This window comes from Ovis aries, chromosome 13 (genome assembly GCF_016772045.2).
Source record: "Ovis aries strain OAR_USU_Benz2616 breed Rambouillet chromosome 13, ARS-UI_Ramb_v3.0, whole genome shotgun sequence".
NCBI lineage: Eukaryota > Metazoa > Chordata > Mammalia > Artiodactyla > Bovidae > Ovis > Ovis aries.
The window spans coordinates 9,945,258-9,972,453 of record NC_056066.1 but is presented as its reverse complement, the minus strand read 5'-3'; the positions used below and the strand labels follow the sequence as shown (position 1 = coordinate 9,972,453).

At 42.8% G+C, this 27,196-nt stretch overlaps 1 protein-coding gene across 1 annotated transcript in view; it reads left to right on the top strand.

Moving 5' to 3' along the window:
- Window positions 1-27,196, top strand: part of KIF16B (kinesin family member 16B) — a 300,304-nt gene that overhangs the window by 233,996 nt on the left and 39,112 nt on the right. The window contains exon 24 of the mRNA XM_012188149.5: window positions 6,956-7,045. Within this exon, the coding sequence (XP_012043539.2) occupies window positions 6,956-7,045 (90 nt within the window). The remainder of the gene's footprint in view (window positions 1-6,955; window positions 7,046-27,196) is intronic.

Sequence of the window (27,196 nt, the reverse complement as noted above, 5' to 3'; positions counted from 1 at the left end):
TGTTAACTTGGATTCAGGTGAAAACCAAGGGTAAAGAATTTAGAAATCTCTGTACGCCTCAGTATAAACTTGGGCTACAAATACATCGAGAATGCACCCTAGTCTCAGTACAGAGAAAACAAACAAAAAAGATACTACTGTGTGACTAATGAAAATAGTCTGATTCAGAGAAGCCTCAGAGAACCCACCAGAAGAGAATTAGTGAAGCCAAGATAGTGGAGTGGTACGCTCTTCGAAAAGCAGAGTAACCGTAAGGACATGGCTCAGAAAACCACTAGCATCTGAGATGGTGCCAACACACAGTAGTAGCTCAATAAATTTATTCTTCAGTGAGAGCCCCTCTACCACCACCCCAGCTACTACCAAAGGCCCATTCTCTTAGAGGGCTTACATCTTGTAGGACGGAGAGACAGATGTCGATGTAATTACTGTTGGCTATATAAATTGATTAGGCAAAAATTAATTCTGCAATTAATGTCCTGTGACATGTGCTCTGATCAGGGTGTGAGGGAGTGTCTTCCTCAGTGTCCTCCCAGCTCCACAGCCCGCCATGGCGGCACCCGCCTCCCGTTGTGAGCCCTGGGGGCTGATACCGAGAAGCAGAGGGACGTGCGTTGGGTGCTTTGGGTCGAGGGGCTCTCCCGAGGATTTTACGTACTCTTGCTGTCCTGTCATCTTGTGCCCAAACACCCTGATTCTGCTGCCCGGGGAATCACTCATCTGTGCCTGTCCTCCTGAGGATCTGGTACATGCAAGTTGTTAGAGAAACTGCTGTCCCTTATAAGGGCCTTGTTCTGGGGCCACTGTGGAAAGGAGGAATGCAACCCAAATTAGGAGGTAGATTTGAAGTAGCTGTTTCATTAGTTAGAGGTTTCAAAATACAGTCTGACTTAACGAGCTGTGAAGTCAATGAGCAGGAAGAGGCTGCAGGCCAGAGTCACACAAGCTGGTGTCCAGTTATCCACATCCAAATCCCGACTGTGCTTAAGGCCATCTCTTCCACCAGAGAGACGGAGATGGGCCCTGCTTGCTTGTTGCTGCTGAGCCTGAGGACCTTTGAGATCAGCCCATCCTGAGGCTCTGCCCTCCAGCTCTTCCTAAGGGTGCTCACGCTCCATCAGGTACTTTTCTCAGGTGCAGTGAAGAGCAGCTAGAAATCCCAGCTCTCCTGGGGCTTCCTCCAGCAGGGAAGAGAGCCAGAAGCGAGACGTCCAAGTAAATGTATACAGGCACATCTCGTTTTATTGCCCTTCCTAGATACTGAGGGTATTTTTGTTCTGTTCTGTTACATGGAAGGTTTGTGGCAACTTTTAAGTCATCTGATGAAGGTTAGCATTTTTCAGCAGTGAAGTATGTATAATTAAGGTATGTACATTGTTTTCTTAGACGTAATATATTACACATTTAATAGACTGCAGTGTAATATAAACGTAACTTTTATATGTATTGAGAAACTAAAACTTTGTGTGACTCCTTTTTTTTTTTTAAACTGGAATATAATTGCTTTACAGCGTTGTGTTAGCTTCCTGTACAACGAAGCGAATCAGCTCTGTGCATATATATTTATCCCCTTCCTCTTGGACCTGCCTCCCGCCCACCCCCGTTCCCACCCCTCTAGGTCACCGCAGAGCACCGAGCTGAGCTCCTTGCGCTCTGTAGACAGCAGCTGCCCGCTGGCCATCCATTTCACGCATGGTAGTGTGTACATGTGAGTGCCCCTCTCTCAATTTGTCCCACCTTCCCCTCCCCACCCCCATGTCCACACGTCTACTCTCTAATTCCTGCCCTGCAAACAGGTTCATCTGTACCATTTTTCCACACTCCGTATATATGCGTTAATATATGTTATTTGGTTTTCTCTTTCTGGCTTACTTCACTCTGTGTAACAGGCTCTAGGTCCATCCTTGTCTCTGTAAGTGACCCAGCTCCGTTCCTTTCTAAGGCTGAGTAACATTCCACTATGCGCGTGTACCGCGTCTTCTTTACACATCCATCTGTTCACGGGCATTTAGGTTGCTCCCGTGTCCTGGCTGTTGTAAATAGTGTTGCAGTGAACATTGCTGTATTTTTAAACTATGGTTTTCTCAGGGTATATGCCCAGGTGTGGGACTGCTGGACCATATGGTAGTTCCGTTTTTAGTTTTTTAAGGTAACTCCATACTGTTCTCCATAGTGGCTGCAGTAATTTACCTTCCCACAAATAGTGCAAGAGGGTGTCCTTTTCCTCATCCCCTCTCCAGCATTTACTGTTTGTAGATTTTTGTTGATGGCCATTCTGACCAGTGTGAGGTGATAACCTCATGGTGGTTTTGATTTGTGTTTCTCTAAAAATTAGTAGAGAATTCCAGAAAAACCTCTATTTCTGCTTTATTGACTATGCCAAAGCCTTTGACTGTGTGGATCACAATCAACTGTGGAAAATTCTGAAAGAGATGGGAATATCAGACCACCGGACCTGCCTCTTGAGAAATCTGTATGCAGGTCAGAAAGCAACAGTTAGAACTGGACATGGAACAACAGACTGGTTCCAAATAGGAAAAGGAGTACGTCAAGGCTGTATATTGTCACCCTGCTTATTTAACTTCTATGCAGAGTACATCATGAGAAACGCTGGACTGGAAGAAGCACAAGCTGGAATCAAGATTGCCGGGAGAAATATCAATAACCTCAGATATGCAGATGACACCACCCTTATGGCAGAAAGTGAAGAGGAACTCAAAAGCGTCTTGATGAAAGTAAAAGAGGAGAGTGAAAAAGTTGGCTTAAAGCTCAGCATTCAGAAAACGAAGATCATGGCATCCGGTCCCATCACTTCATGGGAAATAGGTGGGGAAACAGTGGAAACAGTGTCAGACTTTATTTTTTTGGGCTCCAAAATCACTGCAGATGGTGACTGCAGCCATGAAGTTAAAAGACGCTTACTCCTTGGAAGAAAAGTTATGACCAACCTAGATAGTATATTCGAAAGCAGAGACATTACTTTGCCAACTAAGGTCCGTCTAGTCAAGGCTATGGTTTTTCCAGGGGTCATGTATGGATGTGAGAGTTGGACTGTGAAGAAAGCTGAGTGCCTAAGTATTGATGCTTTAGAACTGTGGTGTTGGAGAAGACTCTTAAGAGTCCCTTGGACTGCAAGGAGATCCAACTAGTCCATTCTGAAGGAGATCAGCCCTGGGATTTCTTTGGAAGGACTGATGCTAAAGCTGAAACTCCAGTACTTCGGCCACCTCATGAGAAAAGTTGACTCATTGGAGAAGACTTTGATGCTGGGAGGGATTGGGGGCAGGAGGAGAAGGGGACGACAGAGGATGAGATGGCTGGATGGCATCACTGACTCGATGGACGTGAGTCTGAGTGAACTCCAGGAGTTGGTGACAGACAGGGAGGCCTGGCGTGCTGCGATTCATGGGCTTGCAAAGAGTCGGACACGACTGAGTGACTGGACTGAACTGAAAAATTAGTGATGTTGAGCATCTTTTCATGCGTTTGTTGGCCATCCATATGACTTGTTTGAAGGCATGTCTGTTTAGTCATGTGACTGTATTGCAATATAGACTTTACTGTGGAACCCAACCCACAGTATCTGGAAGGTATGACTGTACCATGTTAGGTAGGAAGATATGCTTAGTAGAAGAATACGAGGAGTAAGCATTGTGGAGATGGGGAATAAGGGTGGGGGTGCGGGGGGTGCGGTGGTGTATCCGGAGGAGGCGTCACTGAGAAAGTGAGCTTTAAAGACTTAAAGGACGTGCTAGAGCTAGCCATGTGGAAAGAGCATTCTAGAAAAAGGATAAATCACACATGCGCTTCCTGAGGCCACATTTACCAAGTAGCATGTTTAATGGATTCCAGAAAAGCAAGGAAGGCAGAGTGAACAAGGGAGAGTCACAAGGCCAGGGAGGAGGCAGATTGTAGAGGTCCTTGAGGTCAGCAGAAGAACTTGAACTTGTGCCCTGAGTGAGATGGGACTCCTTGAGCGAATGTCCCGTTTGAGCAAAGAAATGGCTCCATCAAGCAGTTTTTAACAAGATCGCATTGGCTGCTGTGTTGAGAAAGGCATGAAGGGCCGGGGCAGTGGAGGTGTTGAAGGCTTGAGGAGAAAAATGGAGTAAATTGTTTAGAAAACTTTCATCCAAGAGAGTAGGAGAGTGGATGCAGTTGGGAAATGTGGTGTAGCTAGCTGGTGGGAGATATCCTGTCTGACTTCAGAATGGTGAAATAGGTGACTGAAATGGTGACTGAAATAGGACCGGGCGTTTGGTGGTGTGTGTTCCTGCAGCCCCATCCTGCTAGGCAGCTGCAGGCCAGGAGTAAGCAGACAGTCAGATTTAACCAAGGCTGTGGTTTAGCTTAGTCGAGGGAATTTCAAGAGCAGGACGAAGAGATTTGGGGTTGAATGTCAGGGGATGGTTGTAATGATTGCCCATGATTTTCCCATTGGGTGAGGAAGGAACCAGGACAGAAGTCAAAGAACAGGAGGTCAGGGCATTGGAGGGATCATCTGTCATTGACTTAATTACCAAGATTCATGGCGGGAGTTCTGTAGCCTGGGAGCAGATGGCTGTGAACAAAACCCAAGATGCTCAAGGAGTCAGGGATGTGAGTGAGCTGAATTGCCTGTGAGAAGGGTGGGTTAACGGTAAGATCTGAAGGCGTGGGTCTTCACGTGGGAGCGTTTAGAGGGGACCGACGAGCAGTGGTGTAAAAGTTGGATGGAAACGCAAGAGTGTCCACTGACCTCCTGGGACGATGGGATGCGGAGTGTGGGGAAACACAGTCTCTACTTGAGAGGCCTGCAGGGGGAGGGCTTCCCTGGTGACCAGTTAGAGTGAAGGTGAAGGGGATGTTCCCAAAAGAGGCTGGGGATGGGGGGACTTTGCAGATGATTGACTGTGAGTTGAAGAGGAACAGTGGAAGCGCTCAGAGATCCAGGGAGCATTAGCATCTGGGGGAGGATGGGCACCCAGGCTTCTACGACTTTCTGTAGATTCCAGAGTTGCAGGACAGAATGGTCTCCCTGTGAGCATCCTGCATCTTATGGCTCCCAGGTCACAGCTGTGGTTCCATTAATTCCGGGGCTTTCTTGGCAAGCAGGCAGTATCACGCCCACCTTGTCTGTGTGCAGCCAGGGTGGCAAATGGCTTTGCTCCTGCTCTAAGGAAGCCCTTGCTGATTGTGGTCAGTGGGGTCTGTTGAGAAGGAGAGAGCCGGGGAGAAGGCCCCCAGCTGAGCTCCCAGGGGCAGTATTTCCCAGCTTTAGGTGACATTGGTACTGTTTTTGCTAAATGCTTTTTTGTTAACATACTTATCTTTTTTCTTTCCCTTATTTAAATATCTTTTAAAAAGAAACAGGAAAAAAGCTGCCACAGTTGAAGCTTTGTTGTAAATGATGAATCTAGAGCCAGATGATGAACATTCTGAAATGTACATCCTTGTACAACCCCAAATCATCTCATTTGCCACTTGGGGGAAATGAGCAAACCCAAGGCTCGCCCCTCCTCCTGAGGGCTCTGCATGGGTGTCCTCCCCCTGCCGATCCCGGTGGTTTGCTGATCCCTGACGTCCCTGCTCACCCGCTGGAGTTTACATGTGGGCAGATCGGGCTGAATCGCCAGCCTGAGGAGGGTGTTCCTCGCAGGCGCGGGTGAGGTTTCCGGTTAAGGGGTGTGGCCCCTGCAGAGGCCAGCGTGGCAGAGTGTGCAGTTAACAGGGGGTGCCCGTGCGTGAACACACCTGTGGCCAGAGGCTGTCGGTGGGGCATGCGTCTAAAGTGGGGGTCTTTTTCTAGGAGCAGCATGAGGCTTCTTGGGGACTTAGGAGTGGAGGTAGAATGATCAGATTCAAGTGTTAGAAAGCTCCCCTGTCAGTGGTACAGGGAAGGGATTGGAGGGGCAGCTGGGTGGGGACCCTGGGAGGCTTGGCCAGGCCACGTGGGACCTGGTGGTGCAGCATGAGCCGGCAGTGGTGGCAAAGGGTGAGAAGGTAGAACCCCGAGGAGGGCGCGGGACCCGGCGCTTGTCTGACTGTGGTGTGTGGGACAGCTGGACTAGCGTCCGTCTGGCGTAGCTCGGTGGCTGGTAGTGACAGGCACTGAGATGAAGCAGAGTTCAGAACAGGGAGAGTGGATGGGTTTGTTTCAGACAAGCTGACCTTGAAGTTGGTGTGCAACATTTAAAGAAAAGTCGTCGCCCAGCTGGGGACATGGGTCTGGAGCAGTGGTGCGAGTGAGATGGGAATTGACTCAGGTGTGACCACAGAGGTTGGTGGTGTCTCCTGGCTTCTTCGGGTCCCCATGACCTTGGTGTATGACTGAAGGATGCCAGAGTGTCCACAGGACACATCATCCAACAGGAACAGTGAGTCCCACCGCTGGTTAGAGGCTGGACTGAGACGTCTTCCTCCGAAGCAAAGCAGATTATAGTGTGGGTTTTGATGCTAATGATCACTGAGACGCAGTCTTTTCTTTTTTCATTTTTCTCTTTGTCCTCCACTTTCTCCTCCTTTGCCCGCCCCCCTTCTCCTCATCCCTCTCCTTTTCTTTGCTGCTGCTTCTCTCTTGTCCATGGTGGTGGCATCTGGAACCGACACCACATCTTATATGAGTGTAAATGTTCTGTGTGGGCACAGCGCTCTGAGAGGTCCCGCTGTGAGGTTTCCTCCCTGTGCCCCACGTGGAGAGTTGAGGGAACTTCTGATAAGCCCTGAAGAGGAGACTCTGTCCTTCACTTTACAGGGGCACCTACTGCTCATAACAAGATTTGGGAAGCAGAGATGCATGCGTCAGCAGAGCACAGTTATTATTTATAAGGCTGATTTGTGTCACTAGATTAATGTTTTCACTTCTGGAGAAATTTACAGCTAATCACTTTTTGTTAATTTATAAGTTATTTTATAGAAACTGAGTCGCCTTTTCCTCTAATTAATGCTGGTTTGTTTCGCTTTTCCCCGTGAATAGATCACTGTCCTGGATGAGACATGGACCGTGTTCAGACGTTACAGTCGTTTCCGGGAAATGCATAAAACACTGAAACTGAAGCATGCAGAGGTGAGTTATGACATAGTTATTTTCAGTTAAGAACATCTGTTTTAAAAAGTAAATGTCATTGGCTGCCCTGTCAGTGCCCCCTCCTTCCTCTTTAGGTATTAGCTTATGCATGTCACCAAGTTTTACTCCAGTCACTCATCTTTCAAAAATAGCTTTTTGATTTTTGTTCTCTGTTCCATATGTACTTTATACAATTCAGACATCTTTCTGAACACAAAATTTTGAGTGATAGTAAGGAACAGTAAGTCAATTCTGTCCTTTTCATTAATTTTATGATGTATTTTAAATAAATATTTTGATCAATTTATAACTTCTCAACCATGAGTGAGACCTATTACAATGAAATAGTAATACATTTTTCAATATGAGTTTGCCCCTTTTTCCCGTAAAAAAAGACTACATTAATGCTTAGACTTCCACATAATGAGGAGTAAAGTCATAAAAGTTAGTTTGCCATCACACATGCAGGGGAGATGGATAGTAAATACAGAATTATCTAGAAGCAAGGAGGCATTTCATACATCTGGTAAGATACCCAGAGTGTGTGGATACATTATTGTAGTCATTTTTTAAAAATTTGGACAAAGACTGGTTTTTTAATACTTTTCAGCAAAGGAAGGTATTCCTAAAATTAATGTGTATCTTCCAAGTGATACACATTATTCTTACTTTTTGTTTATTTTTGCTCCAATTAAAGGCAGCCTTGTGTAGGCATTGATCTTTGGGATGTTTGGTTGAACTGACTGTAAATCAATCATTAGTCATTGTCTTTTCAGCCTGCTTTCCCTAAGTATGGCTTTTTAGCCCTATTTTTATAGTTTCTTATGATATTCTGAAAACAATTTAATCATACATGTGTCCCTAATTTGTTTCATGTTCATTACAAACTATTTCCCTCCATGGCTTCTACTCTCTGTCTGATACACAACATAAAGAAGAATTCCTTTTTGTAAATAAAGTGATTCCTTGATGTACAGAAGAATCTTGGGTCCAGGAAAAATTGAGTTATCTCTGAAATTCTGTTGTTAACTCATTATCATAATAGTATTCAGTTAAAAATTGAAGAAGCTTCAGGTATGAATTTTAGCTCAGTGTTCCCAAGAGGCTTCGGTTCTGAAAGTAACTACATCAAAGTTCTTATTAAGTTTGTTTCTGCAGTTTACTCTTCCTATCCCAAGTTAATTTTGACAATAAGAAGAAGTAATTGTGTACATATTAAATGTACAGAACAACTGGTTTTCGCAGTGAGCTTTGCAGCTCATCAACTACTTGATGGTAAATTACTCTATCAATACTTTAATAATGTATAGATTTTCATGTTAGCTTACTAAATTCCCACAGTAGTAGTAGGTGGAGAAGCAATTTACTTGAAACAAAAGGATACAGACTTTACCAGGAATGTGTGTGTGTGTGTGTGTGAGTATGAGTGTGTGAGTATGAGTGTGTGTGTATGAGTGTGTGTGTGTATGACTGAGTATGAGTGTGAGTATGAGTGTGTGTGTGTATGAGTGTGTGTGTGTGAGTGTGTGTCTGTGTGTGTGTGTGAGTGTCTGTGTGTGTCTGTGTGTGTGTGTGAGTGTCTGTATGAGTGTGTGTGTGTCTGTGTGTGTCTGTGTGTCTGTGTGTGTCTGTGTGTGTGTGTATGAGTGTGTGTGTGTATGAGTGTGTGTGTGTGTGTGTGTGTCTCTGTGTGTGTGTGTGTGAGTATGAGTGTGTGTGTCTACCTTCATTCCATTATTTATTTCACATCAGTTCTTTCAGTGCCGTTAGTTCAGTGCCATTCTACATAGGCACATTTTTGTAAATTCTCATAAGCAGCAAACAAGAACCAGAATGTCTTCTCTTCTGCATCTTAAATTTATATCAGGCAGGCTTGACGATAAACCAGGAAAATATAATAATAACTGACACTTTAAAAATATGCATGCTATGTTGCAGTTACCACTTGAAGTGAGGTACAGGCATTCTAGGAAAAATATCAGTAAACTGTGATGGGCAGAAGTAGTATAAGGACGTTTTAGGGTTGCTCTCTAATAAAATGGCATTATAGTTGAAATTTGAGGTGAGCGATATTTAAACAAATTTGCAGAGAAATAATAAACAGCTCTAATCAGTGTGGTCCACTGTAGTAGGAAATGGCAAACCACTTCAGTATTCTTGCCTTGAGAACCCTGTGAACAGTATGAAAAGGCAAAATGATAGGATACTGAAAGAGGAACTCCCCAGGTCAGTAGGTGCCCAGTATGCTACTGCAGATCAGTGGAGAAATAACTCCAGAAAGAATGAAGGGATGGAGCCAAAGCAAAGTCAGCAGCCAGTTGTGGATGTGACTGGTGATAGAAGCAAGGTCCGATGCTATAAAGAGGAATATTGCATGGGAACCTGGAATGTCAGGTCCATGAATCAAGGCAAATTGGAAGTGGTCAAATGAGATGGCAAGAGTGAACGTCGACATTCTAGGAATCAGCGAACTAAAATGAACTGTAATGGATGAATTTAACTCCGATGACCATTGTATCTACTACTGAGGGCAGGAATCCTTTAGAAGAAATGGAGTAGCCATCATGGTCAACAAGAGTCCAAAATGCAGTACTTAGAAGCATCTCTGTTTGTTTCCAAGGCAAACCATTCAATATCAAGTAATCCAAATCTATGCCCCAACCAGTAACGCTGATGAAGCTGATTTGAACGGTTCTATGAAGACCTACCTACAAGACCTTTTAGAACTAACACCCAAAAAGATGTCCTTTTCATTATAGCGGATTGGAATGCAAAAATAGGAAGTCAGGAAACACCTGGAGTAACAGACAAATTTGGCCTTGGAATACAGAATGAAGCAGTGCAAAGGCTAATAGAGTTTTGCCAAGAGAACGCACTAGTCATAGCAAACACCCTCTTCCAACAACACAAGAGAAGACTCTACACATGGAAATCACCTGATGGTCAGCACCGAAATCAGATTGATTATATTCTTTGCAGCCAAAGATGAAGAAGCTCTATACAGTCAGCAAAAACAAGACCAGCAGCTGACTATGCCTCAGATCATCAATTCCATATTGCCAAATTCAGACTTAAATTGAAGAAAGAGGGGAAAATCACTAAACCATTCAAGTATGACCGAAATCAAATCACTTATGATTATACAGTGGAAGTGAGAAATAGATTTAAGGGACTAGATCTGATAGAGTGCTTGATGAACTACAGACAGAGGTTCGTGACATTGTACAGGAGACAGGGATCAAGACCATCCCCAGGAAAAAGAAATGCAAAAAGGCAAAATGGCTGTCTGAGGAGGCCTTACAAATAGCTGTGAAAAGAAGAGAAGTGAAAAGCAAAGTAGAAAAGGAAAGATATACTCATTTGAATGCAGAGTTCCAAAGAATAGCAAGGAGAGATAAGAAAGCCTTTCTCAGAGATCAAAGCAAAGAAATAGAGGAAAACAATAGAATGGGAAAGACTAGAGATCTCTTGAAGAAAATCAGAGATACCAAGGGAATATTTCATGTAAAGATGGGCTCAATAAAGGACAGAAATGGTATGGACCTAACAGAAGCAGAAGATGCTAAGAAGAGGTGGCAAGAATACAGAGAAGAACTGTACAAAAAGATCTTCATGACCCAGATAAACACAAAGGTGTGATCACTCACGTAGGGCCAGACATCCTGGAATGTGAAGTCAAGTGGGCCTTAGGAAGCATCAGTACGAACAAAGCTAGTGGAGGTGATGGAATTCCAGTTGAGCTATTTCAAATCCTAAAAGATATGTTGTGAGAGTGCTGCACTCAATATGCCAGCAAATTTAGAAAACTCAGCAGTGGCTACAGGACTAGAAAAGGTCAGTTTTCATTCCAATCCCAAAGAAAGGCAATGCCAAAGAATGCTCAAACTACCGCACAATTGCACTCATCTCACACGCTAGTAAAGCAATGCTCAAAATTCTCCAAGTCAGACTTGAACAGTATGTGAACCAGCTGTTCAAGCTGGTTTTAGAAAAGGCAGAGGAACCAGAGATCAAATTGCCATCATCTGCTGGATCATTGAAACAGCAAGAGAGTTCCAGAAAAACATCTATTTCTGCTTTATTGACTATGCCAAAGCCTTTGTGTGGATCACAATAAACTGTGGAAAATTCTGAAAGAGATGGGAATACCAGACCACTTGACCTGCCTCTTGAGAAACCCGTATGCAGGTCAGGAAGCAACAATTAGAACTGGGCATGGAACAACAGACTGGTTCCAAAGAGGAAAAGGAGTACGTCAAGGCTGTATATTGTCACCCTGTTTATTTAACTTCTATGCAGAGTACCTCATGAGAAATGCTGGACTGGAAGAAGCACAAGCTGGAATCAAGATGGTAGGGAGAAATATCAATAACCTCGGATATGCAGATGACACCACCCTTACGACAGAAAGTGAAGAAGAATGAAAGAGTCTCTTGATGAAAGTGAAAGAGGAGAGTGAAAAAGTTGGCTTCAAGCTCAACATTCAGAAAACGAAAATCATGGCATCTGGTCCCATCACTTCATGGGAAATAGATGGGGAAACGGTGGAAACAATGAGAGACTTTATTTTTTGGGCTCCAAAATCACTGCAGATGGTGACTGCAGCCATGAAGTTAAAAGACGCTTACTCCTTGGAAGGAAAGTTATGACCAACCTAGACAGCATATTCAAAAGTAGAGGCATTACTTTGCCAACAAAGGTCCGTCTAGTCAAGGCTATGGTTTTCCTAGTAGTCATGTATGAATGTGAGAGTTGGACTATAAAGAAAGCTGAGCACTGAAGAATTGATGCTTTTGAACTGTGTTGTTGGAGAAGACTCTTGAGAGTCCCTTGGACTGCAAGGAGATCCAACCAGTCCATTCTAAAGGAGATCAGTCCTGGGTGTTCATTGGAAGGACTGATGCTGAAGCTGAAACTCCAATACTTTCGCCACCTGATGCGAAGAGCTGACTCATTTGGAAAGACCCTGATGCTGGGAAAGATTGAAGGCAGGAGGAGAAGGGACGACAGAGGATGAGATGGTTGGTTGGCATCACCGACTCAATGCACTCGAGTTTGGTTAGGCTCCAGGAGTTGGTGATGGACAGGGAGGCCTGGCGTGCTGCGGTTCATGGGGTCACAAAGAGTAGGATGTGACTGAGGGACTGAGCTGACTGAATCAATGTGTTAAAGAAAATTTTAGAGCAGACACAAGCAATCTTTAAAGATATAGTGTAAGACAACTCACCTGAGGTAAAAAAACAAGTTAACTGGTGAACTGAAGCTGTTGCCTGGTACCAGGCAAGATTAATGAACAGAGATGATCACATGTATAAAATAATCCTTTTAGGATTATTTTCAGATTGAAGAAGAGTATATGACATATATGCTGAAAAAATTAAGTGGCTTTCAAAGGAAAAAAAAAATTGAGGTGGTTTCCTCTGTCATCTGGTCGTAAATCTTCATGGAGCAGACCTGCACGGTTCATCCAGTTGTGATGGACAGCCACACCCATCCTCTCATTAAAAGAGAAAATGAGCAACAAACAGACAAATGAAACCCAGGAAATAAGAGGATTATAAATGGTGATAAGTGCCACGGGGAAATACAACAAAGCACTGTGATAGTGTGAGCTGGCCGGTGGGCTGCTGTAGATAGCTTGCTGAGAAAGGTGATGTCCGAAGAGTGAGACTGAGCTGAGATCTCTGTGCCGGAAAGAAACGGAGGCGTGAAGATCTGGAGGTGAGCTCATTTGAAGGTGAGAGAACAGCAAGTGCAAAGGCCTTGGGGAGGGACCAAGCTCATTGTGTTTCCAGAATTAAAAGACCCATGAAAAGGGGCAAGTGTGGTAGAGAGGAGGGCCGAGACTTAGTGGTTCCATGGGAAACCCACTACACTGGGGTGCTGTGAAGGAGGGTCTGAATATCGAAGCCCAGCTGGAATTTCCATTCTGTTAATAGGCGTCTTTTCCCAGAAACCCATTTCCTGAAGTGGACTCCCGATGTAAATAACGAAGACTGGAAGTTGCTTTTACATGCTGAGTCCAGCTTGGTGACATCGGTTTTTTCCTTAGGAGGACAAAAAACAGTTTATGAAAGAGAAATTGCAGACAGTATGCATGAATTTGAAAGAGAAGAGAGAATGTGAGTAGTGTTGAAATCACATAGTGAGGTCCTAAAACAACACCGCCTGGAGAAAGGGAAGCGGAGCTAATCACAAACCCCGTGGGATACCCCAGCGCCAAGGAGCTTTTCCGTGGCCTCGGCTCTGATGGACATCTCACCATTCACGGAGTGCATCCTGTCTAGCTATGCTCCGCCTGTGGCATTCGTGGTCTCTGGTGGAAGTGAGAGACTCGCCTCTTGTGACACAGCCTGTGAGCAGAAGCCCGGGCAGTTCAGCTCTGTTTCCTGTTTCTAACCAAACAACAGTATCGGAACAGAAATGAGGAGAAGCGTCATCTCTAAATACACAGTAGCGTGTCATTCTAGACCACAGTCAGTCTTGTTTCCCTGGGAGGACAGCATTGTCCATTTGAGATTTTCAAGATGAAGCTTGAATATCAAGATGAATATTTGCTTTATTTTTTTTTTTCATCATAAAGTTGACATTTCTTTTGTGTAGCCTTACTTGCCGAGTATTTGTTAGAGTCAAGAATCTGTGTGTTAGGTGTTCATCCATTATGGTCACTCTTATTACTGTTTGTATGACCTCCATCCCTGTATCTAATGTGAATCTTCTTGACATCATCAGCTGCCTCCAAATGGTCTGTAGGCCATGCTTTGCCCCGGGTGACCCAGGAATGACGTAAGACAGAGATCACTGCTTGCCAGCAGGGCCCAGGCACAGAGCGGGCCTGGCAGCAGGGAACACCACAGTCCACATGGCTGTCTAAGCACTGTTCTCTCTGCCCCACCTCTCCCAGGATATATCCTGGGATATTTAGGTGGTAAGAGAAGAGACCCATGTGGGGAGGCCTCAAGAACCAGTCTGCTGTATAGAATCCTAGGCAATAAGAGAGCCACTTTCTCTGGGAACAACTCCATGGGCAGAATGTCCAGAGTCTGCATGTGGGACATGCTGAATTAAAAGAGTCACCTCACTCCGAGAAGCCTTAAGCTGTGGCTTCCTCCCAAATAGCTCTGGCTTCCCTAGCTCACAAAATAGTTTCTCTGCTTGTTAAGCGATGAATCATTTTCCCATGAGCAGTGGTGCCTGGTGACAGAGTTGGCGTGTCACCTGATCAGGTTCCAAGAATCCACTTGATGGCCCTTCAGGCAGTTTCCAGATTTTTGCCGTTGTGACGACCACCCTGTACATTCTGGAAGATACCTACCTATCTACAAGTGCTGTCTGTCTCTGGGAGGAACTATCGTAATTGTTCACCTGTTCTTAAGGACTCCGTTTATGAAAAAGCAAGATTAGGAAAGAGCACACAGAAACGGGGTGGACTGAGGCCCCTGAGGGTTAGTGAGAGGGTTTTAGGAATTCCTTACACATCATTCAGCTAAGTCTTCTAATCTCCCTGATTATTCACTTTCATTTGCTTAATTATTTACTGTAACGTCTCCTTAAGGAGAATGATGTCAACTGAAGGGCCCCTAAGGGATGTTTTGTATACACTTGGGTGGTGAACCAATTAAAACAGGCAGGGGTTGTTAGTTATTAGGTGTAACATATGTCTGTGAAGAAAATAGAAGGAACTTAGGGGTATTTATACGCAAAGCGGACTTGTGAATTGAAAGGATGAGAAGTCAGTGGATTCCCTGAAACTCTGGGGTGTGGGGGTATCCATTATTTTTTTATGGTGACAAATTTCAGAATTAAAAAAACAACACTGAATTATTTGTCCTGAATAATACTGAAGATGAGCAGGTTGCCTGCAGGTGACCAGGCTTGTCTGTAAGCGTTATGCTCAGTCCGTTTCCGGATTCGTGTGTGCGGGTTGAGCGCTCACTGGGTGGAGGTGCTGCATTACTCAAGGGTTTTTAAATTGTTGTTTTATTTTTATTTATTTATGTTCTGTCATGCTAGCATTTTCCTCTGGATCCTAAGTAGCTTTGCCTTCTGTTTTGAGTTAGTTTGTCCCCTTGATGCACTGACATGTATCATGCAAGATAATGCTCCTCCTGGCTTCCCTTCTCCGTGCCCCTTCATTGACCTCGTATGGAATCGTCATCAGATTAAACCCTGTGTTTTCAGAGTCCACATCTATAAAATGATCATGCCACAGCTAGTTTGTAAAACATTGTGAGAGCCTCAGATGAAATATGTTATTGAAAGTAACTACAAAGAATGGTGCAGTGTCTGCCAGAGAGCACGCCTTTGAAATTTGGTCATGCACATCACTGCCGCAGTGCTCTTTATCTACATGAAAACTGTGCATTTTCCACTCTATTAAAATCAGTATAACCCTTTTATTTTTTTTAATTTTATTTTTACTTTATTTTACTTTACAGTACTGTATTGGTTTTGCCATACATTGACATGATATAACTCTTTTAAATACAGTGAAGTTATGTGCTCGGAAACAGAGCCCCATTCAATGTCCTCTTCTCTTTATGGATGAGGCAGAGTTTACTATTGATGTCTAATGAAGTTTACTTGTGGGTCCAGGTCATAGTCTGAGAGTCCATCAAGACAAAAGCATAGCTCATCCAGAAGCTGAAAAGACTATTTTAAAAGCTCATTCCCTTTCAACCATTAGAATGAATGATGAAGACCTTGTGTCCCATCCTGCTCCCCCACTTTGGTTGAGTGGTCTGATGGGCACTGAGTGTATTTAATGAGATATAGGACATGAGGCTAGAAGGTCAGAGGGTCACTGAGAGAGCTGCTCCTTTTAGGAGGTCCAGAGATGTCAAGGACTTCATTTTAGTACGTTTAACAAGGAGTCCTCCTGAGTGCTAGAGCCTAATGGACCCCTTATGCCTCTAGAGAAGCATCTCGCGGTGAAAGCAGTTAAGCGTTGGAATCGATTGTTGAGGGCCCTTTTATAATCTTGGCTAATAGTGATTCTGAAGCAGGTTTGTGTTCTGCCCAGAGGTAAGAGGATGAACCATGAAAATAGGATATTTTAAGTATTAAAATGTACAATCAAAATAAATGCTAAGGAACTTTAAGGCCCACGTGTGGTGAGAGCCTAAGTTCCTGGGAACAGGCGTGCCTGTCTGAATCATAACTGAGTTAGCACAGTGAGTCTTCAGAGTGCCCTAATGTCAGACAGGATCAGCATCCATCAGCCACGTTCCCAGGGGGGGCTCCTTTCTCCCTGATGCGGATCTGAGGGAGAAAAGCATTTTCAGAGCCTTCGAGTAGAACATGAAAGATTGCTGTGTTAGAGCAACTGTTCAGTCTCACTTCTGGCAGTCTCTGTGTGCCCAGTAAATATCACTGGGAGAAGAAAACGATTAGGCAGGAGCTTATGTCATTTGTATATGGACTTTCAGTTTGTACTGATAGAACCATTTCTCACCTTCTTTATTTCCCAAGTAATTTCCCCAAAGCAGCACCAAAAAAGAGAAAGAAAAGAAACCGGCTATTGGCTTTATATTTGTCTTAGACAGCTATCTACCATCCATCACTGAAATGCATTCTAAACAGTTTTACAACCAGCATTCCAAATTTAATATAAAAATTGCAAATCTACTCACCACCCAAATTGTAAAGCTACCAACCATAGCCACAGGGAGCATTCGGTAACCCTTAGATAAATTCAGCTGCATCAAGCAGTCAGCCTCCTTGAATTTTTAAATAGCAAACAGCTATGTAGGCAAAAAATAGAACACTGCCAGCTCCCTGATCTGGTACGTGATCAGAGGCCCAGGTATCCCACTGTATGGCTTGTATTACACCATCTTCTCTGCCTGATAGATAATCCATATTTAAATCACTGCTTTCAAAGGTGGGTTGGGGAGAGAAAGACATCAATTAGCTAAGAAGCTTTTCCAAGATACGTGAATGCAGGCCCCAAGCTAGGAGATTCTGATTCAGTAATCTGACATGGGATCTGAGGGTGTGTGTAGTTAGGGAAAAAAAATAGCCCCAAATGATGCTCTTTGAATCACTGGTTAAGATGCTGCCTGTCATTTCTTTTGCATCCACCATGGGAGCGTTATTGATTTTTCATTATTGTAATCATTGTTATAGATCACCAGATCTAGAAGCTGATTTCCAGTGACAAATAATCCTGTCAAAATTAATGACAAGCAAATTTAAACCTAGACAATGAAAACAGGTTGATAGCCTCTTTGAGCACCAAAGGCTGTGAAACACAGATTCATACTAGGCTTTCCTATCCAGCAAGGAGACTTCTGTAACTGGGTTGGAACCATTTGCACATTATGAAACATACATACTCCAGGGGGCCTTAAAGATTGGGTAGTCCAGTTTTCATTTTAGAAAAGAGATGTGAAATCCCCAGAGACAGTTTTGCTTGGAGTCACCTCAAGACTTGGGGCCCAGGCAAGGTTTGTCTTCCAACTCCTAGGGCTTTTCCTTGGCCCAGAGTCTCCATGACCATGTTCACTCAAGAAGGGGGAGTTTGCAGAGTGCTCCAGACAAGACCAGAAAGAAGATGGTCTCTTGCCTATGAAGATCTGTTACATAGCAAGACCCCATGGATGAAAACTAGAAATGGGGTTCCTTCTATCGAATGTCACGGCAATGACAGGTTTCTGTCACATTCTCAGTCCCTGAAAGGGACGAATTAGTATCACAGAAGCAGATGGAAAATACAAGCATTTGAGTTAATTCAGCTGCATAATTCTTCTTTAAAATGCAATATGAAATACCCATAGATCCAAAATGTTTCTCACTTTGCAAGATTGTCGCGACATGCATGAATGTCCTCAAATCTGTCTTACCTGGCTCATACCTAAGTAAAATTGATAGTGGCTTTGGGAAGAGTAGGATTTTAAATTACAGTCTTTCTACCAAATATAACAAAGTCAGTGCATTCATAAGTACATTTCTTTGTTTTTTGGCTGTGCCGTGTGGCATGTAGGATCTTAGTTCCCCAACCAGGGATCAAACCCTGTGCCCTCCCCAGAGTGGAAGCATGGAGTCTTAACCACTGGACTGCCAGGGAAGTTCTAGTACATTTCTAGCTGTAGTTTTATACCTAGAATCTCACCAAGTTTCTGTACTTCAGTGATGGTAGGACAGCAGCTTCTGATGGTGGAATGTCCTAGTTATAATTGCTGGCTGTTCCATGTGGACCACCAGCAAAAGATTCTGCCTTGGGAACTCATGTACACCCGTGGTGGATTCATGTCAATGTATGGCAAAACCAATATAGTATTGTAAAGTAAAATAAAGGAAAAATAAAATTTTTTTTAAAAAAAAGATTCTGCCTTGTTCATTGGGCAGATCCTTAAGAGAACCTAGAATGTTCCAGGCTCTGAGCTATGTACCTAGCACATGCTCATAAATATTGCATGGTTCTCTCCTGTTACCATGTGCTGTGCCGTGCTTAGTTGCTCAGTCATGTCCAACTCTTTGTGACCCCAGGGGCTGTAGCCCGCCAGGCTCCTCTGTCCGTGGGGATTCTCCAGGCAAGAATACTGGAGTGGGTTGCCATGCTCTCCTCCAAGGGATCTTCCCAACCCAGGGATCAAATCCAGGTCTCCCACATTGCAGGTGGATTCTTTACCGTCTGAGCCACCAGGGAAGTCCAAGAGTACTGGTAAGCTATCCCTTCTCCAGGGGCTCTTCCCAACCCAGGAATCAAACTGAGAGCTCCTGCATTGCAGGTAGATTCTTTACCAGCTGAGCTACCAGGTGCCCTCATGTTACCATATCAGAGGTCTAAAGGAAGCTCGTTGCTCCTTTGATTATTTAGGTTGTCCTGAAGAGTGACCACTTCATGCCTCTAATAGGTCAAACTTGGAGGAGAATTACATATTTGTTTGTGAGTATATTTCTCAGTGACAGCTGTTCTTATAAGGCCTTGGGAGCTGCTATTAATTTTGAGTAGTCAGAAATGCTTCCCTCTTGTCAGCTGTGAGAATTATGGTAGCTCTTTGATGAGTTTTCATTATTTGCATTTCTCAAAAGCTGGAGAAGCTGAAATTTACAACCGTAAACCTGCAGTATGTGGGTGTTTCAGATGCTGCCAGTTGTCCTGTAGTTACATCTACTGGCAAGAGATGGGTTAAAGCTGATTTGACCATACAGTTTTGCCATGTAGAATTTTTCCCTTGAATTTTTTCTTTTTGGCCATGCCATGCGGCATGTGGGGTCTTAGTTCTTCCACCAGAGGTGGAACCCACGCCCCCTGCATTGAAACTGTGGAGTCCTAACCACTAGACCACCAGGGAAGTCCCATTTCTCTCTAATCTTTAAAAAAACTGGGTACTGTTTAGGTAGCCACATACTACAGAAGTAAAGAAAATGCCTAGTAAATGAGGAATGACAATAAAGCACACTTTTATTAGGTGGTAACAAAAGTCAAATGTTTTCCTTTCATTAGTCAGGATTCCATTCTTTATTAGTTGTTGTTCTGTTTTCCTTCAGTGATTTATAACCCAGTTTTAGCTGCTTAATTGTTATAAAACCATAAAAGATAGGTGAGGTTTTTTTATTGCTGACTTTAATTTCTTTCCTATATTAAGGCTGCCGTTATTTATATCCAAGGAAACAAGGATGCCATTTATCAAAACCTATGCTGTCTGTTGCCTGCAAGACCACCTGGCTAACCCAGAGTGAACTTGGCCAAGAGAGAAAGCCTTCTAATAAAAACAGACTTTTCCATTACATTTAATTTGTCTTTTTGATGGCAGTAGCCTGGCCAACCTATCTTATTATAATGTAATAAACATTGAAGTCAGAATTTGAGCAAGATGGCTCTTAGAAGACATTAGGCTCTGTCAGTTCATTGGGAATCAAAAAGGGAAAAGCCAACTTGCAGATGAAAATTTCACACTGAGATCATTTAGAAATATTAGAAAGCAGCAGAGAATGCTGACTCTATTTCTAATACACATACAGCTGGCCAACTTGATGAATAAATGGATACTCTTGTTTTCATTTTCTCAAAACTGAAATTCACAAATAATTATATAAATTGGCAATGCTAGTATTATAAGGAACCACTGTCTTTTCTTACTCTGTTCATGATTCTTCCTATAGAGTTATCATTCAGCCTAAAACTTATGGGCTTGCTTCTCAATTATGCAAAATGAAAGTTGATAACTTGGATTTTTAGACTCCACAGTCAGAGAAAAAGAGCAAGACAGATTTCACTGAAAACCAGTAGACTTCAAAATTATTGATTTCATTTTTTAATGGCTTTTGTTTCAATACATTTATCTTTAGAATAATGTTTTATTTACTGAACTGCAGAATGAGCTTGCCACTGTGTTTCTCTTAGGTCAAAGAAATGTGCTGTTTTAGTCCTCATTTGTTTCCTGTGTTTTACTCTGTATAATTAGATTTCACAGTATGCAATGTAGGTAATAGGGCTGTTGTTCAGTTTCCTTCCAGTGGTTTCTAGACCTGCCGTGTCTCTCACAAATATCCAGTGTATTTGACCTCAACCATCATTTTTAACTTGAACGTACAATTTTCCCATAAGAGCTCAAATGTCCACAGCATTTCCCACTCCTGCTCTAAGGATAATGACTATAGCAGGAAGTGATACCATTTTAAAGATTTTCTCATGAATACTGCATTCCCGTTTGTTTCTATCCTTTTTCAATTCTACAACCTCTTGAACGGTAACATTTCATTATTATATTGGTCTGTTTTCCAATACACATGTTCACCTTACTTAAAATTAGAATGCTATGAAGATTTTACAGGAAGTAAGGTACACTCCTGAAAAGTAATATAGCCAAGTTAAGTACCTCCATGGTATCTAAAAGTGCTTCTCGTAACTGAGCGTGGAGAGATTTTAATCATTAATACCTGAGATACAGGATTTCAGAGCTCAAAAATGAAATATCTCAGTTCAGTTCCTTCATTTTAACAGACGATGAAACTAACAACTAGAGACATTATACAAGCAGCTCTTTGCTGAGCTGAGACCTGAAATCTGATTGCCCTAAATCTCAGGTTATTAAGGGAAAAAAGGCATAAGATGTTAATTTAACCATTCCATTAAATATATACAGAGAATAATCGCTTTTTATTGTTCCTCTAAAAATGATGCATGCTCATTTATAAAAGCTTCACATAATACAAGAAGAAAGCAACAGATTACTCAAAAGCATTCTCTAAATATAATTAATCTCACTATTTAATGAGCATTATTTAAAGTACTGAAATGGATAGGGACAGGTAAGGGGACGGATATGTATGTAGATTGATACAGAGAAATTTAGAAGAGAAGAAAAAGAATAGGAAGAATGAATAAAATAACTTTATAACATCAGACTCACTCTGTATATGCTATTTTTAATTAAACTAAACTTACTGGAATTTAACAAAGGGAAAGAAAATCAAGTAAAACTGAAGAAATTTCTGAGCTTCAAATTAAATTTTTCTCCACCATGACCCCTAAAATAATGTGTTTTTAAGAAAAATCAGCATGTCAGGCTTCCCTGTCCGTCACTATCTCCTGGAGTTTATTCAAATTCATGTCCTTTGACTCAGTGATGCCATCTAACTGTCTCATCCTCTGCCATCCTCTTCTCCTTTTTCTTTCAGTCTTTCCAAGCATTGCGGGGTTTTTTTCCCAATGAATTGGCTCTTCACAGCAGGTGGTCAAAGTATGGGCACTTCAGCTTCAGTCCTTCCAATGAATATTCAGGATGATTTCCTTTAGGATGGACTGGTTTGATCTCCTTGTACTCCAAGAGACTCTCAAGAGTCTTCTCCAGCACCACAATTTGAAAGTATCAGTTCTTTGGCACTTAGCCTTCTTTATGGTCCAGCTCTCACGTGCATATATGACTACTGGAAAAACCAAGCTTTGGCTATATGGACCTTCACTGGAAAAGCAGTATCTCTGCTTTTTGACATGCTGTCTAGGTTTGGCATAGCTTTCCTTCCAAGGAGCAAACATCTTTTAATTTCATGGCTGCAGTCACCATCTGCAGTGATTTTGGAACCCAAGAAAATGAAATCTGTCACTGCTTTCACTTTTTCCCCTTCTGTTTGCCATGAAGTAGTGGGACCGGATGCCATGATCTTAGTTTTCTGAATGTTGAGTTTTAAGCCAACACTCCCTTCTTTCACCCGTATCAAGAGGCTCTTTAGTTCCTCTTTGCTTTCTGTCATTAGAGTGGTACATCTGCATATCTGAGGTTGTTGATATTTCTTCAAGCAGTCTTGATTCCAGCTTGTGATTCTTCCAGCCCAGCATTTCGCATGATGTACTCACAGAGAAGAGAAGCGAAAAGCAAGGGAGAAAAGAAAAGATATTCCCATTTGAATGCAGGGTTCCAAAGAATAGCAAGGAGAGATACAAAAGCCGTCCTCAGCAATCAGTGCAAAGAAATAGAGGAAAACAGTGGAATGGGAAAGACTAGAGATCTCTTCAAGAAAATTAGAGATACCAAGGGAACATTTCATGCAAAGATGGGCTCGATAAAGGACAGAAATGGTATAGACCTAACAGAAGCAGAAGATACTAAGAAGAGGTGGCAAGAATACACAGAAGAACTGCACAAAAACAATCTTCACGACCCAGATAATCACGATGGTGTGATCACTCACCTAGAGCCATCCTGGAATGTGAAGGCAAGTGGGCCTTAGAGAGCATCACTACGAACAAAGCTAGTGGAGGTGATGGAATTCCAGTTGAGCTATTTCAGATCCTGAAAGATGATGCTGTGAAAGTGCTGCACTCAATATGCCAGCAAATTTGGAAAACTCAGCAGTGGCCACAGGACTGAAAAAGGTCAGTTTTCATTCCAATCCCAAAGAAAGGCAATGCCAAAGAATGCTCAAACTACCGCACAGTTGCACTCATCTCACATGCCAGTAAAGGAATGCTCAAAATTCTCCAAGCCAGGCTTCAGCAATATGTGAACCGTGAACTTTCAGATGTTCAAGCTGGTTTTAGAAAAGGCAGAGGAACCAGAGATCAAATTGCCAACATCCACTGGATCATGGAAAAAGCAAGAGAGTTCCAGAAAAACATCTATTTCTGTTTTACTGACTATGCCAAATCTTTTGACTGTGTGGGTCACAATAAGCTGTGGAAAATTTTGAAAGAGATAGGAATACCAGCCCACCTGACCTGCCTCTTGAGAAACCTATATGCAGGTCAGGAAGCAACAGTTAGAACTGGGCATGGAACAACAGACTGGGTCCAAATAGGAAAAGGAGTATGTCAAGGCTGTATATTGTCATTCTGCTTATTTAACTTCTATGCAGAGTACATCATGAGAAACACTGGGCTGGAAGAAGCAGAAGCTGGAATCAAGGTTGCCGGGAGAAATATCAATAACCTCAGATATGCAGATGACACCACCCTTATGGCAGAAAGTGAAGAGGAGCTAAAAAGCCTCTTGATGAAAGTGAAAGTGGAGAGTGAGAAAGTTGGCTTCAAGCTCAACATTCAGAAAACTAAGATCATGGCATCTGGTCCCATCACTTCATGGGAAATAGATGGGGAAATGATGGAAACAGTGTCAGACTATTTTTTTGGGCTCCAAAATCACTGCAGATGGTGACTGCAGCCATGAAATTAAAAGACACTTACTCCTTGGAAGGAAAGTTATGACCAACCTAGACAACATATTAAAAAGCAGAGATATTACTTTGCCAACAAAGGTCCGTCTAGTCAAGGCTATGGTTTTTCCAGTGGTCATGTATGGATGTGAGAGCTGGACTGTGAAGAAAGCCGAATGCCAAAGAATTGATGCTTTTGAACTGTGGTGTTGGAGAAGACTCTTGAGAGTCCCTCCTTGGAGACTCCAAGGAGATCCAACCGGTCCATCCTAAAGAAGATCAGTCCTTGGTGTTCATTGGAAGGACTGATGCTGAGGTTGAAACTGCAATACTTTGGCCACCTCATTCGAAGAGTTGACTGATTGGAAAAGACTCTGATGCTCTGAGGGATTGGGGGCAGGAGAAGAAGGGGATGACAGAGGATGAGATGGCTGGATGGCATCACTGACTCAATGGACATGAGTTTGGGTGAACTCCGGGAGTTGGTGATGGACAGGGAGGTCTGGTGTGCTGTGATTCATGGGGTCGCAAAGAGTTAGACACGACTGAGCGACTGAACTGAACTGAACTCTGCATATAAGTTAAATGAGCAGGGTGACAATATACACCATTATTGTACTCCTTTCCCAATATTAAACCAGTCCGTTGTTCCATGTCTGGTTCTAACTGTTGCTTCTTGACTCCCATTACAGGTTTCTCAGGAGACAAATAAGTGGTCTGGTATACCCATCTCTTTAAGAATTGCCCACAGTTTGTTGTGATCTGCACAAAGGCTTTTATGTAGTCAGTGAAGCATAAGATACATGTTTTTCTGAAATTCCCGTGCCCCTGCTTTCTCCATGATCCAGTGAATGTTGGCAATTTGATCTGTGGTCCCTCTGCCTTTTCTAAACCCAGTTTGTTCATATGGAAGATTTCGGTTCATATTTTGCTACAGTCTAGCTTGAAGGATTTTCCATATCACCTTGTTAGCATATGAAATAAGTGCAGTTGTACAGTAATTTGCACATTCTTTAGCATTGCCCTTCTTTGGAATTAGAATGAAAACTGACGTTTTCCAGTCCTGTGGCCATTGCTGAGTTTTCCAAATTTGCTGGTATATTGAGTTCAGCACTTTGAACAGCATCATCTTTTGGAATTGCATTAGCCTGGCTGGGATTCCATTACCTCCACTGACTATGTTCATAGTAAGGCTTCCTAAGGCCCACGTGACCTCACAGTCCAGGATGTCTGGCTCTAGGTGTGTGACCACACCATTGTGGTTATCCAGGTCATTAAGGAAGACTATTTTTTGGTACAGTTGTTCTGTGTATTCTTACCACCTCCTCTTAATCTCTTCTGCTTCTCTTGGGTCCTTACCTTTTCTGTCTTTTATTATCATGCCCATCCTTGCATGAATTTTTCCTTTGATATCTCTAATTTTCTTGATGAGACCTCCAGTCTTTCTCGTTGTGTTGTTTTCCTCTGTTTCTTTGCAGTATTCATTTAAGAAGGCCTTCTTTTATCTCCTTGATATTCTCTGGAACTTTGCATTCAGTTGGGCATTTCTTTCCCTTTCTCCCTTGCCTTTTGCTTCTCTTCTTTCCTCGGCTATTTGTAAAGCCCCCTCAGATAACCATTTTGTCTTCTTGCAGTTCCTTTTTCTTGGAGATGGTTTTGATGATGATCCTAACACTGCTGTGTTAGGAACCTCCGTCCATAGTTCTCCAGTCACTGTGTCTGCCAGTTCTGATCCCTTGGCTCTATTTGTCACCTCCACTGTATAATCGTAAAGGATTTGATTTAGGTCATGCCTGAAAGTCCTAGTGGTTTTCCCGACTTTCTTCAATGTAAGCCTGAATTTTGCAATAAGGAGTTCATGATCTGAGCCAGTGTTAGTTCCAGGTCTTGTTTTTGGTATTTGTATAGAGCTTCTCTATCTTCGGCTGCAGAGAGTGTAATCATATCTGATTTCGATATTGGCTGGTGACGCCCATGGGTAGAGTCATCTCTTATGTTGGAAAAGGGTGTTTGCTATGACCAGTGTGTTCTCTTGACAAAATCCTGTTAGTCTGTTAAAACAATGGGGCTTCCCTGGTGGCTCAGATAGTAAAGAATCTGCAGACAATGCAGGAGACTCAGGGTCAATCCCTGGGTCATAGGATCCCCTGGAGAAGGGAATGATAGACACTAGCTTTCATGTGGTGTGTTTCCATTTTATAAATTATCAATTGTGTTTCTCTCTTCCAAATGATCTTATAATAAAGATAAGATTCTCCCAGTGTATTTACTCCCACCTACCTGCTTTTAAAAATTCTATTATTTTTATATTGTCAAACTATAGTACATTTTTATACATAAATTATGCATAATTCTCTCCTAGTTGTGAGTTTAAAATGAAGCAGCATGTTCTTTATCTTGCTTTCTTCATTCCTTAGAACCTTAGACTGTACTATCCCTCGGTTGAATTTTTTTGGTCATCCAGTATGTTTATTAAAGGTTCACCTTGATTTGTTTTAGCAGAGTTTTATCTGTTTGAGAATGTCTACCTGTGGCCAGCAGTTTAAAGACATTTCTGTGTTAGTTAGAAACTTCTTGGACCATATTTTCTTTCCCTTACAACTGTTCTCAGTCATGTCTGGCTCTTTGGGATCCTGTGGACCAAAGAGGCTCCTCTGTCCATGGGTTTTCCCAGGTCAGAACACTGGAGTGGGCTGCCGTTTCCTCTTCTGGGGATCTTCCTGACCCAGGGATCGACCGACTTCTCATCTGTCTGGCACTTTGGTAGGCAGGCTCTTTCCCACTAGCGCCACGTGGGGAGGCCTTTCTTTCCTTTAGCACACGTCATTTTGCCCTGTTTTTTTCCTGCTCTGATAGCTCATCTGTGTTCTCATTGTCGTCAGTCTAACTTTTTCTTTCTTCTACTGGGACTTTCTTTCTACTATTTTGTTGTTGTCTTGTTTCTTCCATCTCTTGAGTTCTTCTTGCTTCTTTCTTTTCTTTCTCTCTTTTTTTTTTTTTTTTTTTTGAGTAAGAAGAGGGAGTGGGGAGGAGGGCTTGGTGTCACTGGATTTTCTTTTTTCAGTCAACATTTTTCACTTTAGAATAGTCTCATTTATAGAATAGAAAAGACTGCTAGTCTTTTTTTTTTTTTTTGGCTTTTAGCATGCCTTGTCATTTTTATGCAAGCTAGACACGATGTGTCATGTGAAAGCCGCTGAGATAGACAGGCTTTAGTGTGTGGTTTTATATTTATCTGGCTACGATGTAGGCTAACTTGGGGGAGAGGAGCACCAGTGAATCATGGAGACAAGGAGGGAACAGGTCCTTCGGAGAAGGAGGCAGCAATCTACCATATACCTAAACCTTTGCCTGGAATTTTTCTAAGTTTTGTCCCAGTTTTTTCCTTCACATTGAGACATACCTTTTCTTGTTTTCTGGTGTTTTCGGGGACTGTGGGGTCACCGCCTGTGACAGTGAAGCCAGGTGTCTGCCCCTGGGCTGTTCTCCCACCTACACCTTGAGCAGCTCTGGGCTTTCCCCTAGCAGCCCCCACTGCCCCCCTTGGCTTCG